We start from the raw sequence: 17,954 nt of genomic DNA on the forward strand, positions 1-17,954 counted from the left end.
TGGCAGTTTTCCAGCCTCTATGAGTCACTTTTCAGAGGTTAAGAGACACATTTGTAAAAAATACAATCAAAAGAAAACTGGTGTTCCGAGCATTCCAAAAAGAATATTTTATTAAGCTTAGTTCCTGGGATGAAGGCATTTTTAAAATAACCATGATGACCTTCAAAAAAAAACAAGCCCTGGGGACTGTGGGAGCTCTCCGCTGGCGAAGAAATGAACCTCAAGATTCATGTGAACAGCAATAGCTCTAAGAATGAAGGGAAGACAGGGGCCCACTTTATGCATGACTGTAAGATGCCTGGAAATTTATTGTTTGCATAAAAAGCAAATTGTCCTCCTGGTTTTGGAATCTGGCTGGGAGAAATACTCCAATGCAATCACATTGCAATTACCCTGGTGCAAAGAGGCTTTCATTCTAATCCATCCATGGATTAGCTCTTTAGGAAGTGGCGTGGAAACAGAAAGACACAGAATGCAAAGTAGATTTTGACTGAAGACCAATCCCATTTCACAAGGGGCTGGCACAGAGTCAGAAAAGTAAAGAGCTAACCGTGAAGCAGTAAAACCACTTCCATTCTTGGCAAATTGGACGGTTTTTGGGAACTACTCTTCTAAAAGACCAGCAATCTGAACTCCAGGAGGGCAAATGCCCAATGCGTGCAATGAGTCTGGATACTGAGAGGGGCATCACCACTCAGGGTGACCTGGCCCACGCCAGCTCATCCCTTAACACCAGGTGGGCACCAGACATGATAATCATGGTCACTGCCCTTTGAGTCAAAGTCCACCTATGGTATTCAGATCTGCTGGTCATTTCTCTGCTTAGATCTAAAAGAGGCAAAACCATGAGTCCTAGAATGAAACCCAAGGCCTGAATTCCATGCTCTTGAAGGGTTAGGGCTCTGCCTTTCCTTTTCAAATGCAGGGCTTCTCCCAAGAATTCTGATTTTTTAATATTCTCTGCATGAAAATTCACTTGAGTTCTTTGTCCTTGTGATCACACAGTTAATTAGGACTAGTCAGTTCTGGGGCCATTATGGTCCCAGCTTCCATCTCCCAACTAAGTCTGAGTCTCAACAACCAGAGATGTCCTTAGATCTGTTCTTCCTCTGGAATCTTGTGTCCTTGGGATCAAAACCTCGCTCACTGGCCCCAAAGACTGCCCAATGGGGAGTCTTGGCCACATAATCCTTGGCGCTGAAGGTCTTTGACCCATGGCTGGTCTCATATTCTTGGATGAGGTCCTGGAATCGGTCATAATCAATCCAAGTCCACCATTCCCCATCAATCTTGAACTGTAAAGAAAAAGCAGAGTTGTTATATTAGTGGTTAAGGGTGATTACAACAGCATAAAACACAAGTCATAGAGAGTGAAGCAGAAATGTTTTTCTTAAAGAAATTCCTAAAGCAGATCACCAAGCAACAGCCTGATCTTTTCTCTAAAACATGTCTTATGAAGGTTAAAAAAAAAAATCCCTCTATGCTCTAAGGACTAGCTCAGTCTCACAGCAGATTGCATTATAGTCAAAGGAGAGGGGGAGAGAGGAAGGGAGGGGGAGAAGAGAGGGAGGAAGGGAGAGGGAGGAGGAAAGGGAGGGAGGGGGAAAATGAGAGAGGAGAGGGAGAGAGGGGGAGGGGGGAGAGGGAGAAGAAAGGGAGAGGGAAGATGGGGAGAGGGTAAGGCGGGAGAGGAGAGTGAGAAAAAGAGAGAGGGGAGAGGGAGAGACAGATTTATAGATAGATTCTATAGATGGATATATATATATATATATATATATATATATATATATAAAAATGGATAGATGGATAGATACATCTACAGACATACAGATATATAGATATTCCAATAAGATCCTCAGAATGTGAAGGGGCCAGAGAGGCAATTCATCTAGAAAAAAACAACAACTCCCTCTTCAACATATGTGGCATGTACCATCTCACAAAGTCCCAAAAAGACCCATGAAATCAAATTTACCTCCTTGCATTAATATCTACAATTCACCTTTAAAAATTGCCCATATCAGAGTGTTTGTGTATAAATATTTAAAGTCATGAGATGGGAGAAGGAGTGCTGTGTTTGAGGAACAGAGGAAAAAGCCAGTTTGGCTGGACCATAGAGGGGGGTGGGGGGCCGGTGAGCAATGCTAGGAAGGGGCCAGACAGGGAAGCATTTTCAATGCCAAGTAGTATCACGCATACGTGGTTCTCGAGGTGGCAGAGAGCCACTGGAGCTCCCTGCCATGGTCTGATATGTGTCTGGGCAAATTACCCGGGCAGTTGGTGGAGGGTGGAAGGGAGACGAAGCAAGAGGCTTTTTCCAGGGGTCGGGGAGGATGGGCAGGAGAACCTGAGTGAGGACGGGGCCAACGGGAAGGGGCCAGATGCCCGGATGTGGTGGAGGCAGAAGCCACAAGATCCAGAAAGGACGCAGACGTGTAAGATGAGTGACAGTGCGGGGGGGCGGGGGGAGGAGATAACGAGTTCTGTTTCGGATATGCTGAGTTTAAATTTTCCAGTGGCAGTTGGTGATATGGGATTGGAAACGAGGAAAGAGATGAGGGCTAATTCCTAAGTCCCTTGGAGCCATCTGCACAGGGACAATAATGAACCCAACGGGAGCTGAAGAAGTCAAGGAGAGAGCCAGCAGAGAAAGAAGAGAATGGGGCCTGAGAAAGAGGCTGGGGAACACCCACCATCAGTGGGCTGGGTGTGGATGCTGACTTGACAAAAGAGACGGAGATTGAGCAATCCGAAAGGCAGGAGGAGAGCAGAGCCATGAAAACCCAGAGAGGAGAGAGGATCCAGAAAAGAGTCACCAGCAGCAGATGCTCAGGAGAGGCCAAGAAGGGGAAAGACTGGGAAAAGGCTGTTGTGATTATGAGGTCACTGGTAACTCTGTAAGGAGTAGTGTCAGGCAAGTGATGAGACCAGCAGATAAACTGCAAAGGGTTGAAATCAGCTAAAACCCCTGGGTCAAAAATGTCTATGTTCTGAGTGAGTCCCCAGGCTCAAGTCTCCCCCTACCCTCATGCAGGCTCCACTTAGCTGCCAAAGTGACCTTTCTTGGGGCAGCTAGGTGGTGCAGTGGATACAGCACCGGCCTTGAAGTCAGGAGGACCTGAGTTCAGATCTGGCCTCAGACCAAACACTTGACACTTACTAGCTGTATGACCCTGGGCAAGTCACTTAACCCCAATTGCCTAAAACAACAACAAAAATAAAAAATAGAAAAGTGACCTTCCTAAAGCACAGGGCTGACTGGGCACCCACCCACCCAAGGGGCTCCCTACCACCTCCAACAGCAAACAGGAAACCCTTCCCTGCCTGCCCTTCCTACCTCTTCAATCTTCTTCCCCTTAACTTCCCTCCACACACTCCACATACCTGCATGGTGTCTCCCCCATCAGAAGGGGAGCCCCTTAAGGGCAGGAACCCCTCTTTTTGCCTTTCATTGTATCCTCTTAGCTTAGGCCGGTGCCTGGGACATGGGAAGCTCTTAATACATGACTGACTGCCTGACACCACCTCATACCATTACTACGAAGCTTGGGTAAGTCCTATGATTCAGCCTGGAAGGAAAGTCATTTGATTTGTGCCCTTTCATCAATAAGACGCATACACAACAACCTTGGGAGGCAGTATATATAAGCACTAATAACCACATTATTTTAGACAAGGATCCTGAGGCTCAGAGCAATTCAGCAACTTGCCCAGGGTCACAGCCAGTAAATATGAGAATGAGGACTGGAAGTTCAGTCTTCTGAGCCTCCAAGCTCCACCCTCTCCACTGGCACACCAGAGCACCCAAAGTCCAGCCTTTTCCTCCCGTGTGTGTCGGAGGGGAAATGGTGGAGGTCAGTTCAACATAGTGACCAGGAGGCTCAGCAAGGTGCCTATGACTACTCCACTAACGGCAGTTAGAGCCAGGACCTGACTTCTCTGACGTAAATAATCGCATCTTACATGTTCTAGCTAAGAAAAACATAACGTCTGTACACACATTCTTGGCTGCTTAAAAAAATGAAGAAGCCTACACGGCAAAATCTGACTTTGTGCTGAATGGCAAAAAAAGCTTTGTGGGTTAAAGATGCACAGTTTTAATTATTCTACCCAGATGAGCATCCTCCTCAGAAGGTAGTGCTTTGGAATGGTGGTGCAAATGTCCTGTGTTAGAGGGAAAACAGAACACAAGGAATTAAGAAGAAGCCACTAATCTCCTAGATTATTTTTATTATTTCTGCTGCTGCTGCTTCCTCTTCCTCCTTTTCCTCCTCTTCATCATCATCATTATCGTCATCAAATAAGGTATAAATCTATTATTTTACTGATACTCCCAAATTACAAAATTCTCTCTGCCAATGCAAAGGGGAGGGGAAAGGAGGAGAGAAAAGAGGGGAGAAGGGAGAGAGGAGAGAGGGGAGAGAGGAAAGAAGGGAGAGGCGGGAGAGGGGAGAAGGGAGAGGGGAGAAGGAAGAGGGGAGAAGGGAGAGGGGAGAAGGGAGAGGGGAGAAGGGAGAAGGGGGAGAGGAGAGGAATTTCACATTTTTTCTTCACATTTTTCTAATAACATGTAACCTATTCTCTTGTATATGTATAATACACGAGTTTATAATACCTAACCTCTCTCCTAGACGGTAAGTTCCACGAAGACAGGAACCATATCTTATTTTAGCTTCTACGTATTTCCCAGAACCTTGCTCAGTGCTTGGGGACGGCAAAGAGCCTACTCTTACTGGGGTAGAGGCTCTTATAATCAGAAATAAGGCTGCTCAAAATAAGTAGCAATCACACAAACAATAGTGTACATCACACGTATGAATAAGATCCCTATGGTTGACTGTAGAGGAAATAGAAGATGGTGAATGAAGGACTCTGCATTAAGGCTAACTTTGTGAAATCACAGAAACATGCCACGAAAAAATGTCATAAAGCTTTGGCCAAGTAGCAACATGTTCAAGGTGTGTGTGTGTGTGTGTGTGTGTGTGTGTGTGTGTGTGTGTGTGTGTGTCTAGATCTGCAGACATGCACATGTGTGGCTGGGATATTTGCTCCTCCTCCATTTTGATAACTGAGGAAGTGATGTGTGTTGGCCCAAAAGGATCCACATGGTGATGGGAAGCTCTGGGAGCTGGGCAAGACTGAAGAAGGCAAAGAAGAAGGGCCTGAGAGGGACAGAGGAGTGTCAACCAGAGAGAAGAGAAGAGCTCAGTCCACTTTATGCCTTCCTGTGGCACTGGGGAGAAGTTCCCAAAAGAATGAGACTCTTCAGACGGTGGCCTCAGCATGAGAAATAGGGATTTGGGGTGGCGGTGCTACAGGAGGGGAAGGGAGCACAGGAGAAGAGTGTAGGCAGGGCAGAGATGGGAAGAGAGGAAGAAAGGAAAAGGAAGAGAGTATTCCCTTCCCCCACACACACATTTAAGGGGACAGGAGGGCAAACTATCAGGGGACAGCTATCACCAGGGAAGGCGTCATACTCGGGCTTGAGACTCTTGGGGTTTACTGTATATACAGGACTGACAGCTGCTCATTCTAGGATTCCTATTTCATCTTCCCCCTTTTAAAAAAATTTTATACTACTATGTATGGCCCACAGACATGTAAGGTTGGTCCCCTCTTCTAGTGGGCGGGTACATATTTTCCCAGGTTTTGGGGGCTGGGACTATTAGCCAAAAGAATGAGAAAAAAATCCCCCCCAAATGCTGCTGGGCCTTTTCTGTCGCAGGACAGGCTCTGACACAAGTGTTCCATCCACATACTTACACACCCAGAGCAAACAGCAACACAATTACGCTCACAATCATCAGTTATAAGATCTGGAAGCAAACCGCCGATGCCTACAAAATATCATAACTGCAACATTTATAAGAAAATGGAACAAGTGTTTTGGCAAAAATAAGCAAATACTAGGAATAACAAGATCAAGGAGAGAGGGTGAAGGAACTGCATCCTCCTTCCTCCCTGTGGCATTTCTTAGCTAAATCAGAGAAAGACAAATGAAAGAATATCTCTGCCCAGAAGTAGAAACAACACGCACGTACTGTTCGTTTTCTGAGCGTTTTGTTTTCTGCTTGATTATGTGCTGGCTGCCAGGGAAGCTAAGGTTGTGGTTCTCTGGCAAAAACGTCCTGGAGCCCTAGGGAAGCATGGGACCCTTGGGCTCTGGAGAGCAGGCTGAGAAAACCCCAACTAGAGAGTCTTTGTGGAGATGGACAAGGGAGAGAAGGAAGGCCCAGTACAGGACTGGAGAAAGAGTGACCAGAGAGACAATCACGCCCAAGAGTCAAGAGGAGGAAGAGTCTCAAGCAGGGAGGGGTGCTCTGCAGTCCCAAGACAACAACCACCACCACCACAATGCTAACAGTGGTGACAGCCAGCGTTACTACAGAGCTTCAGGGTGGGCAACGCTCCACACATGCGTTACTCCTCTGATCCTCACAACAGCCCTGTGAAGTAAGGGCTATTATTTTCCACATTTCCACATCAGAAAACTGAGGAAGAAAGAGATTAAGTGATTTGCTCGGGAAGTGTCAAAGACAGGACTTGAACTCAGATCTTCCTGCCTCTAAATCCAGCCGCTTAGCCACATCAGAAATGGAAAAATCATCACATACTGAGAAGAGCAACTTGGATAAGGTATAATGCTGAGGTAAGACACAGGCCCTGCCCTCATGGAACTTACAGCTTGAGAGTCTTCTAAGCAACAATTCTTAAAGAAAACTGATGCATAATCACTGAATTTGAGGAGGAAGCCAGAGGTGACCTTGGAACAGTTACAGCAAAGATGGAACACTGATCAAAGGAGATTAAAGCTAGCAGGGAGGCAGCTGGTAGGGAAGGAAAGGCCAAAGGTGTTAGAAAGGAAGAGGATGAATGCTCAGAAAAGATGGATGGACAGATACTTGGCATACAGTAAGCGCTTAATAAATGCTTGTTGACTACTTCTCTCCTTTTAGGAAGAGGGCGGGGCCTGGCATCAGGAAGACCTGAACTGGATTCCAGCTTTGGACTCCAACTTAGCGGTGTGACCCTGAACAAGTAAGTCACTTACCTTCTGTTTGCCTCAATTCCTCATCTGTAGAATGGGCATAATAATAGCACCTACATCCCACGGCTGTTGTGAAGATCAAGTGAGATAGTCATTGTAAAACACTTAGCTCAGTGCCTGGCACCTGGCAGGTGCTATACAGACACTGCTGTTGTTGTTAACTTCACAGCACTGCCTATTCATCAGCAGCAGGGTCGGAGGCTTCCTTCTGCAGAGGTCTTCAGTCTCTTCTCTGCATTGCAATTTTAGCAGAGCACCCCGGAGCTGGGCCGCTCAAGTGATGAGGAATAGGCAGAGCCTTCAGAAAGATTAATGCTGCTCACGGAGGGGCAGAACGGAAGCTGGTCCAGCCCAATCATCTGTTAAATGACACTCAGTCATTTAGAAACATCTTACTGCTTGCATATTGGGACATCTGCCGTAAATCCAGGCCCCAAAACCAAGGCCCAGCATTGCCCAAAGAGCAGAACATTGGAGCCAGTTTCTGGATAAAATGGAAGGAAGTGTAACACCAGAAGGACAACTCAAGGTTGGAAAGTCAGTGGCCAATGGATGTGATTTCCAGTGTCTAAGGAGGCAAACTGGTCTTGTGGATAAGCTAAAGAGTATTCATAGAGGAATAAAAGGTTTACAACTGCGCTCCGCAATGAGGTCCTCCAAATTCCTAAATCAAAATACGAACCCAATTCCAGACCTCCCCAAAGCTGAAGACATCCATGACTGAGTCCAACACAGGCAATTATGCAGAAGTCAAGCCGCTCCTGTCTGCAAGGCATTCCTAAGTGCCATCTGAATACAAATGACGCTAAAGGGACAGCCCCAATAGAGCTTACCTTCAAGTGGAAAACCTGAAACTAGGCAACTTGAGACAAAGCCACAGAAACCCCAGAGAAAGCTTGGACTGCCATAGCCCCACAGAGCCTCTGCAGAACAAACCGGGGCAGAATCATGAATGAAAGGAAGAGGTACAGGGCCTCCTGGGCAAGAGATGAAACCAGGGCCCGCACAAACAAGAGTCATTTTGGGCTTGTGGGACTGGGATTTAGAGCTGGCATGAGCCTTCGAGATCAACCGGCGCAATGTCCTGCCCTTCAAGGGGAGTGAGTTGTCCAAGGTCACACACAGCTACTAAGTAGCAGAACCGATTCCAAGCCCAGGGCTCTTGCAGTACAAGCTCTTAGACAGGTGAGCCAATCTGCGGAATAATCTCTGATGCTCGGCAGCAGGGGCACTTACCCAGATGTCCAGGAACTTGTTCTGTTGTGTTTTGTTTTAATATTAGATAACTGTATTCCAATACAATTGGTATCCATGGTATTCCCATGTATTTTATTTTATGCACTTCAAAGCCTGATTCTGAGAGGAGGTCCCTAGACTTCACCAGACCCTGCCGACAGACCACAGAACGCAAACTCAGTGAAGAGCCCCTGCTCTAGGCTGCAAAAACCATGTCCGGGCCCATCCCCGGGAGGTAAAATTTCAGTTAAAGAGACCTCAGATTATTCTTACTTTATTCTTACTCATTCTCACTTCAAATGTTCAACGAGGCAGAACATATTAATCCACAGAGGAAGGGAAGTCCGTACTTCTTGGCCTTTTAGTATACCAAGTTAATAGCTACTCGATGATCCTCTGTTCTAAGACAAAAGGGTGTAGGGAGCTCATGAGGGAGGTGATTGGGGGAAGCAGTGTTTCAATTAAAGTGTCCAGCACAGGAGTAAGCGACCATTCCTGTGGAGTTTATGAACAACATTTTTAGGTACCTGCCTTCTTTTCTTTTTCAATTTAATATTTTTTCAATTCATAAGCATTGATTTTTCCTTCCTCCCTCTCACCATAGTAGAAAAGAGAGGAAGGATGGACAGAAGGACGGACAGAAGGACGGACGGAGGGAAGGTAAGAAGAAAGAGAAGAAGGAAGGAAGGAAGGAGGGAGGGAGGGAGGGAGGGAGGGAGGGAGGGAGGGAGGAAGGAAGGAAGGAAGGAAGGAAGGAAGGAAGGAAGGAAGGAAGGAAGGAAGGAAGGAAGGAAGGAGGGAGGGAGGGAGGGAGGGAAAGGAAGAAAAAGAAAGAGAGAGAAAGAGAAAGGAAGGAAGAAAGAAAGAAAGAAAGAAAGAAAGAAAGAAAGAAAGAAAGAAAGAAAGAAAGAAAGAAAGAAAGAAAGAAAGAAAGAAAGAAAGAAAGAAAGAAAGAAAGAAAGAAAGAAAGACAAACCCCTTGTAAACAAAGATACATGGTTGAACTCCCACAATTGCCACGTCCAAAAATGTATGTCTCCTGCATTGTGAGCCCATCACCTCTGCTGCTTTCTTTTCTGTAACTGACAGTTTAACGAGAGACTCTAAGCACCCCATGTTTCAGCTCTGCTTCAGTCCTTCCTACAAGGACAGCCCAAATTGAAGGACCAACATCTTCCCATTCCAAGTGCTGCCCCAACAGAGGTGGTTATTGGCAAGCCTAGGGAGGGATGCTGTCTTTCTAAACTCAGGCTCTAGAACTGACTTGCGCTGATCATCCACGCCAGGCTCCTGGGTTCCTGTCCTCATTTACCCTGGAAGAATTCCCTGCTGCAAAATGATGACATAAAATCCTCATTTTCTCCCCAAAGAAACTGAGTGCTTTTTTCACAGATTGTTCCTAATGTTATCAAGTAATAAGGTCCCTTCTCGTGGCAAGTGAAAACCTGCCATCCATCAGCTTCTTTGGAAATGGGGGAAGGAGCTTCTAAAGGCCTATCACAGCAGCTCACAACTGGCATGGGGTGTGGTACTCCTGTTACTGGGATTATCATAGATATTAGTTGCTGCCCTTACAATGTTTGTTCTAGACGTTTATCCAGACCTCCTGCCAAGGAATGTTCTAATACAGAAAAGTCCCTGTCAATCATTTCACCCAGGCCTCTTTTTCCACCATTAGCATCCTCCTCTGAAGTCCCCCGCATCACTCTGACAACAGCCTGGGCGACTGCCCCAAACAGCATTTTCCCGACGCGAGCAAGCACTCTGTGGGGGATGGCCCTGCTCTGCTAGTCTACGATCCCTGAGAACAGCCAGCACTCTCAGTCTGTAGCAAGAACAATTTCCTTCTATCCACGACTCAGAGACTCAACATGTTATGAGTTGGAAGGGACCTTGGAGAACAATGAATGCAACGTCCTCATCTTTATGGATGAGGCGGTTCCCTCAGTTTGGTCCCAGACAGAAGGACTGACCTGGGCACGGCCACACAGCTGGTTAGCGGCTGGCTTAGAGGTCATCAAGTTCATTCCCCTGACGAGGAAACGGAGGCACCCTGGCTTCTTGTCCAGGGCTCATCACAGCAGACTTCGCAACAAGAGCACTTACACCAGACTGAGGAGACAGAGCAGGAACGAGGTGTACAAGAAGGATGGAAGACAGAGAAATAATGGGGGAGGAGAGGAAGAAGGGACAGCAGCTAAGTGCCTTGCAGTCACGTCTGACTCTTTGTGCCCCTATGTGGGGTTTTCTTGGCAGAGATATTGAAGTGGTTTGCCATTTCCTTCTCCAGCTCATTTTACAGGTGAGGAAACAGAGGCCAACGGGGTAAATGACTTGCCCAGGGTCACACAGCTAGTAAATGTCTGAGGCCAAATCTGAACCCAGGTCTTCTTGGCCCCAGGCCTGGTGCTCTATCCACTGCACCACCTAGTTGCCTCTGCCTTGGACCATTTACAAAAAAGCAAAAACAAAATAAAACAAAAAAACCCTTTTGACTTCTCCCCATCTCCTCTCACTCCCTGGTAGTTATTATCATCATCACCATCATCACAACAGCAGCAGCAACAGCAGCAGCAGCCTCAGGGCAGACAATGAGTTGCCCTCTGAGCAAACAGGGCAGGGAAGGCACTGGGGGGCCATGCTGCACTGAACAGATGAGGTCGTGGCTCCATCAAACCCAGCCTCCTGCCTCTCGCAGCTGCTGTATCTGCCACCTCAAAGGAAGGAGACTCACAGCCCAGCTCAGCAACTGAGCAAGCAGCAGACGATTCCAGGAGGGCCCCCAAGGGTGACACTGGGCAGGTCAGCTTCTGAGTGCCCTCTGTCCCACACTCTCTGGGCCTCATTTCTGTTGTCCAGTTTCACCTTCTTTAAGCATGTCCACTCTTTGCAGTGGGACCCAATGGTAATGGTGCTACTCTGCTTGGCTTGGCTTGGCTCTCAATGGCCCATTGCCTCTGGTCCTGCTTGTAGTTTGGCCATCATTCTCAAACGGTTCAGTGATGGAACCAGGGCCTGAGCTCAGACTATCTGGATGCCCAGTTCTGTGCTCTCTCCAGTAGAGTAGTGCACCCCCTAGTCAGTGCTTTGACCATGCCTCTCCGGGCCTTTCAAAGCTAAGCCTCTCCCTGGTTATAGACTTGAGCCAACATGGAATCTAAGCAAAGCATTAATTTATGAGAAAAAAAAATAAGTTCATCAATTATACCAAGAATACAAGAGAATCAGAGGGCCAACAAAGCTCAGGCTCAGTGGTTCTAAGATGGCCCGGTCTAATCAATCCAACAAGCACTTACCAGGTACCTGTCAGGTGTCAGGCATGGTACTACATGCTGGAGATACAAGTGCCAAGAAAGCAACAATCCCTGCTTTCGAGGGTTTCACTGACACTCCCTCCCTTAGGTTAGCCTGCATGGCCTGGCCCAATGTCCTTGGGACTGCCTGTCACAATTAAACCTGTATCCCAGATCCCAGAAACCATGTCCTCTCTCCCTCTGGGCCCCAAGGCAACAGGAATAACACACTCGTCCTAAGATGATATCGATATGGGCCTTGGTCCTGACCACTTTCCCAGGCTCACTCTACTGGTAGATCTATAATGAGCAATGTCTTCCAAACCACTGGGATACAGGAACAGTCACTGACACTCCCCTCACTCACCAAGGTGACCGCCGACCTCTAATTAGAAGATATGTCACCCTGAAATCAACACAGCCCCATTAACTGTGACCCCCAAACTCACAAAGATAGCCCATTTCTTCAAAGGAATAGAACTTGAATCAAGAAACCACTTATGTCCAATGATGTCCTATAATTCTAAACCAAGCCCATGCCATGGAAAGCTTAATGTGTCAAGAAGCTTCTTCTGGAAAATAAAAGGATTCAACTAGGTGACCTCTAAGGTCATTCCCATCTTGTGCCTTGAGAGTTCTTTATCTTCTGAGAAAGAGTGATACTATCCAGAGGAACCTTCACAATCATCTCCACCTGCCCTCCCCCACCCCCATTCCTCTCCTTGGCCAAGAATCAAAATGAGTTGGAATCCACACAGGGGTTAAAATCGCCCTCAAACTCCAGAGCTGTTTATCATCATCATTCGAAGACATTTTCCCAGGGGCAAACAGAATAAAGCCTGGACCCTGCTCTCTAGGAGGCTACGACAGTCAAAATTGACTCAGATGCATATATAAAAGAATTGTATGCACCCCAAATGTAACCATTTTTAATCAAGTGTTCACTTGGTCCGATGGCTAAGTTGGCCCTGCTGTATATGCGGAGATAATCACTGCTGAATCCCCTCCTTCAACGCCTAACCCAACAGGCGACATATGGCAAGCAATTAACCAACATTTGCTGAATCAAGGATGACAGGACGGTGACGGAATGCTAGTCCCCAGGCTCCTCGGGCTTCTGAGCACTGGCAGCCCACCACACGGTGAGTGGACTGTCAGGGGCAACAAGGAATTCCAATCAAGACTCTGCTGCCAGCATTCATGGGTAGAGCGTGACCTTTGGTGACAGCTGGGACACATGCTATAACAAATGTACTCAATCAAAGGCCAGGATCAAATAATTCATAGGGCCATAGATTCAGAGGTGGAAGGGACCTCAAAGATAATCTGGACATCTACTCCACCCCATTTTTACAGATGGGGAAACTGAGGCCCAAGGAGGTTTACTTGCCCAAGGTCACATAGACAAGCAAGGATCTGAGGCAGAATTTGAACCCAGGTCCTCCGATTCCACAGCCAGTATTCTTTCCAGTGCACCATGCTTGCAAACCATTACCAACCATGTGAATGACAGTTCCAAGTTATTAAAAATAAGAGAGATGCAAATTAAAACAACTCCAAGGTTTCATCTCACATTTGGAAAATTGGTAAAAATGACAAAAGATAGAAAAAGTCAGTGCTGGAGGGGCTGGAGCGTCGCAGGCACACTGACCTGGTGTACTGACAGAGCTGTGACTCATCTAACCATTTCTTTAAAAAAAGCAGGAATTGGGGGCAGCTAGGTGGTGCAGTAGATAGAGCATCAGCCCTGGATTCGGGAAGACCTGAGTCCAAATCTGGCCTCAGACACATAACACTTACTAGCTGTGTGACCCTGGGCAAGTCACTTAACCCCCCCATTGCCCAAGTAAAAAAGAAGAAGAAAAAAAAGCAGGAATTAAGTGTATGTCAGGGGAGGGGAGTCACTTTAACCTGGAGATCCAATAGGTACACGGGTAACCAAAGGCGGTCAAAGGTAGAAATAAAGGCCCCACACGTCTCCAAATATTCAGAGAACCACTGTTCCGTGACAGCAACACACTACCTGTGCCTGTACGGGTGCCCACTAATCAAATTGTGCAAGTAAGAGAACATGACTGTACTAAAAGAAACGTGGAAAGCCTTGAATGAAATGATGCACTGATCAGCACACATAATGGCTACGATATAAATGAAAATATCATAAAATGAAATGGAACTTTGTGTGTTATAACGACCAAAGGTGGCCTGAGAGAAGCGATGAAGAAATGCCCCTTCTTCCTTTCATCTGGAGAGGTGGGGAATGACAGGGGCAGAATGCTGAGTACACCTTCAAATGTGTCACTGGTTCTGTTAGCTTTGCTTAATTGTTTTTACTTTGTTCCAAGGCTCCCTAAGAAAGGGTCGTATCTGTGATACAAAAATAAAAGGCCTCCAAGGAACTTAAAAATAAAGTAACATGAAACAATGCAGCACACACCACATGGCTCCTCCATGGCCACCTCGGGGGCCAAACACTGACCAGCCCCTCCTTCCTCCTTGGCCGGAGGCCCCACATCTTCCAGTCACCTCCTTGCTTACATGGCTTGTTTTGGTCATTCCTTAAGCAATCAGTCAGGGGAGGACGAGTTGCAACCTTCAGCCAGAGTGATTGTCTCCTGTCACTGTTTTCAGCCTCCCTCATACCTCCTCTGGAGTTTTAAATAAGGCAAAAAGCAGACAGGGGTTTGCATTGACACAAAAGTCTCTGTCATCCAGGCTGAATCAAGGGCTGCTGGGGTCCTTCTCCCAAGAAGAACCAGCCTTGGGCTCTTTTCCTTCATGGTGAACAAAGGCAGGAAAAACATCCATCCTCAGTGGTCCTTGCTGAGGGCGACAATGTCATCTCTTGGAGCTGAGACCCCAGGGGCTCAGGGGCAAGGAGACTTCTTTGAGGCCAAGACTCGAAGGAGAGCAACCATCCCTCCACCGTGATTCCAAAAGGGAAAGAAAAGAAAAGAAACCCTCCCAAGTCTGGATGCGCACAATCTCAGCAAGTCACAGAGAAAACCAAACCGGGGTAACTACTAACGGCTGCAGCAGTTCTGATGCAATCAAGCCCCAGAGATGCACGTGACAATGAGGATTTTCCAAAGCTGTCAGAAAACATCCTGAGCCCCTCATTCGAACTCTACATCTCCAGCTACTTCCAGGACGTCTCCTCTTGGGGGTCCCACGTGTCCAGCACAAAAGATCCAGTGATGGGCAACCCTGGTTCCCATCTTGCCTCCCCTCTGCCACTTCACATGCCCAGCACATCTTGGGCCACTCAGGTCACCTCCCTGGCCTCAGTTGTGTAAATGAAGGGGAGACACGAGATGACTCGTGAGGTCCCTTCCACTTCAAAATCCATTGTCCTATTATCTTTCTGCTAGATCTGCTCCTCCTTGTTTTGCTCGGTCACTGGTCCTGCTGTTCGAGGCAAGATCTTGGCGTTACCTTCGGCTTTCCCCTTTTCTTCCTCTCTAACAAATGTGGTCAAGTTACGTCTGTAATAATCTCTTCGGTGTCCATCAGGCGGCACTAGGTGATGGAGGCGGGCAAGGCTGAGCCCCTCCCCCACTCACAGACATGCCAGAGCTCCAGGTACCACGTCACACTATGTTGTTGGGTAGCTACCTTCCCCAAACTCAACTTTTTGCCAAGACTATGGGAGATTTTCCATTTCGATTATACCTTTTCTGTACTACCCAAATATCAGGAGGATGTAAAATGAGTAATAAAACCAGGAACCTAACAGTGCCTTTATTTATTTGGCACTTTCTCAAAGGAACTCCAAGCACCAGGCAGGGGAATTGTGTCATCCATCTTTATAACCCCAGTTTGAGGTAAAACAGAATGGTGCTTCCAATCACCCAAACTTCTCAAATGGATACAAAGCCTGCCAGGAGAGGAAACCAGGAAGCCAGGCCAGGCGAGGAGAGTTTGTACTTCCAACGATGCAACTTCTAAAAAACAGAGTCCAATCAAGAAGCTGCAATATTGACTCTCCAAGCAGATTAAGAGATATATCTCAAAAGATCTGAGTCCTATAACCTAGGAGCAATAAACATTGAAATGGAAGTCATCACCAAAACCAGCTTTGTCGTGGAAACTTACTTTTCTGTTCTGGGTAAACAGCATTAATACAATCTTTGAGAGAGAAAAGCCCCACCATTAGAGACCTCCCATCTCTCCTACTGATCTTGCCAAATCACATTTACAAAGTCTGCTCTCAGTCAAGAGGCTGACTTTCAATAACTTTTCTGCACATCATTTTAAACCAAAAAAATGCTCCCAGCAATGCTATCATAAAGAATGGGGCAATTGAGATTTGTACTCTGTTCCTAACTACCTAATGAATCTTAAGATAATCAAGATAATGAAATGTATTTATTTAACTGAGAACAATAAAAAAAGCAATTATGCTTCATACTGTCTACCTTCTCCTCTGATTTACTTTAATAATAAGTTCTTGCTTATATTTTAAAGATTTATTTTCTCCTATCCCACACAACTGCACAGCTACAAATAGATTTGGCCTCTGAAAAAAACACTCTTTTGAAATACAGAGGATTAAATTTTATAACAATAAAATGCTTCGTTGAACACTCAGGTACTTTCTGAAAATTTGATTCTGTCTGAGCAAGATTCTTCTTGCCGTGCAAACATATCTGTGTTTGGGCAAATATAGCAAGAGGGCATTGGCTGTTCTATTACACCGAGCTCGCCTAATTGCAGGGAAATAAAAACTTCAACAGATTTATGGGATAGAATAAAAGGGAGAAGCGACTTAGGAAATGCTACAGCTGGCAAGTGGAAGTCGGCCAAAAATCAATTAAATGGCCCTAATAAGGAGCATGCTGTGCTCTGCTCGAGAGATCTTAGCCCGAGCTCCAGAAGCAGTATCTTTCCTCACATGCTTCTGAAAGCCTGTGAGTGGACGAAATGAGGAGAGTGTGGACAGAAAGCCCAGGAAGGAATGGAGCTGAGGAACAGGGCAGCTCCATCACTGAGGCCGCCGACATTATCCAGCTCCTGATCCCTGAGCCCAAATCCTCGGGCAGGCTCGTGACCTTTGAGGAGATGATGAAGGATTTACATGCGTTACCCTAGCAGGTTGGGCTTGGGGGTTCAGCTGCCTCAACAAAGGCAGAACTGGGTCAACAACTTGGCCAGGTTGGCTAAAAGTCCATTTATGTAAAAAGAATGACTCTGGGCTGAGGACACCCAGGAGGCCATCTCATCTCACAGGAACACTCCAGCCCTGGGACCTGCTCATCTACATGATTTGCAGTTGTTATTTATGTGGCAGCAGGCTGCAGCCTTCAGGGACTCAGGAGGAAAGAAGGCACAACACATTCCTTTTTCTTTAAGTTGCTTCACAATACCATAAAGTTGGCTTAAATTACATTTCAACTGACCCGACTTAAATTTCTACCCATTTTCGGTCAGTCGTTTTTCAATCATGTCCAACTCTTCCTGACCCCATGTGGGGTGTTCTTGGCAAGGATACTGAAGTGGTTTGCCACTTCCTTTTTCAGCTCATTTTACAGATGATGAAACTGAGGCCAACAGAGCGAAGTGACTTGCCCAGGGCCACACAGCTGGTAAGTATCTGCCAATTTTAGATGAGTACAAATGTCCTTTAACTAGCATTTAGGTCTTTTTCTCTCCTACTAATCAACAGGGAGTGTAGAAATTGACATATTAATCAATCAATTCATTAATCAGTTCATGCAGTAACTAATTTCCCATCAGATGGATCAATCTAAAGGCCCCACACTAGGCATCTTACAGGTCCCTCCCTAGATTTCCTATCTTCAGCCACATGAATTCTGTAGACATAGGTCAAAGTAGAATGTTTTAAATGATTTGAAGTAGACTGCATATGTGATGGCGAGGCTAGAACTACAGACAAGAACACTCTTGTAAGGTTAAGAGAAGAGGGGAAGGCTGTCTCCATGGGAATCTGTTGAATCCAACTAAAAGGGTCAGCCCTAGAGACGTTGGCCAACAAGTGGCAGAACGACATGGCCAGGTGGGAGGGTGGGGAAGCAGAGGGCGACCATGCAAGGATAAAGATCCCCTATCAAGGCATCAACACAAGATCTGGCTGGGAGCCAGGCCTGCTTGCAAAGCTGAGTAATGATTAGTGATTAATTCTCTGCAGCTCATTAAAATGGGAGTGTGGTAATGCAGCTAGAACAGAACAATTCAGGAGCTCCTCTGATGAAAGAGGCAAAGAGCTTTGGAAACACAAATTAATTTTAAAATAAAAAAGCACTTCCACAGAAGAAAAGAATTCTTTTTCTGCTCAACTTCTAGCCAGTGAAACTGGTGAGCTGGGAGAAGAATCCTAAATGCTCTTTCACCAGTTCTGAATATATACCTCACTCGCT

The 17,954-nt window shown here is 46.4% G+C and overlaps 1 protein-coding gene across 1 annotated transcript in view; it reads right to left on the minus strand.

Moving 5' to 3' along the window:
- Positions 1-83: 83 nt before the first annotated feature.
- Positions 84-17,954, minus strand: part of LOC110222093 (S-adenosyl-L-methionine-dependent tRNA 4-demethylwyosine synthase TYW1) — a 244,141-nt gene continuing 226,270 nt past the window's right edge. Inside the window, 1 exon segment of the mRNA XM_078154729.1 lies at positions 84-1,295. Coding sequence (XP_078010855.1) covers positions 1,074-1,295 — 222 coding nt within the window. The 3' untranslated portion in view covers positions 84-1,073.

The sequence above is a fragment of the Phascolarctos cinereus genome, unplaced genomic scaffold (genome assembly GCF_003287225.1).
Source record: "Phascolarctos cinereus isolate Bilbo 61053 unplaced genomic scaffold, phaCin_HiC Scaffold_5;HRSCAF=322, whole genome shotgun sequence".
In the NCBI taxonomy this organism is placed as follows: Eukaryota; Metazoa; Chordata; class Mammalia; order Diprotodontia; family Phascolarctidae; genus Phascolarctos; species Phascolarctos cinereus.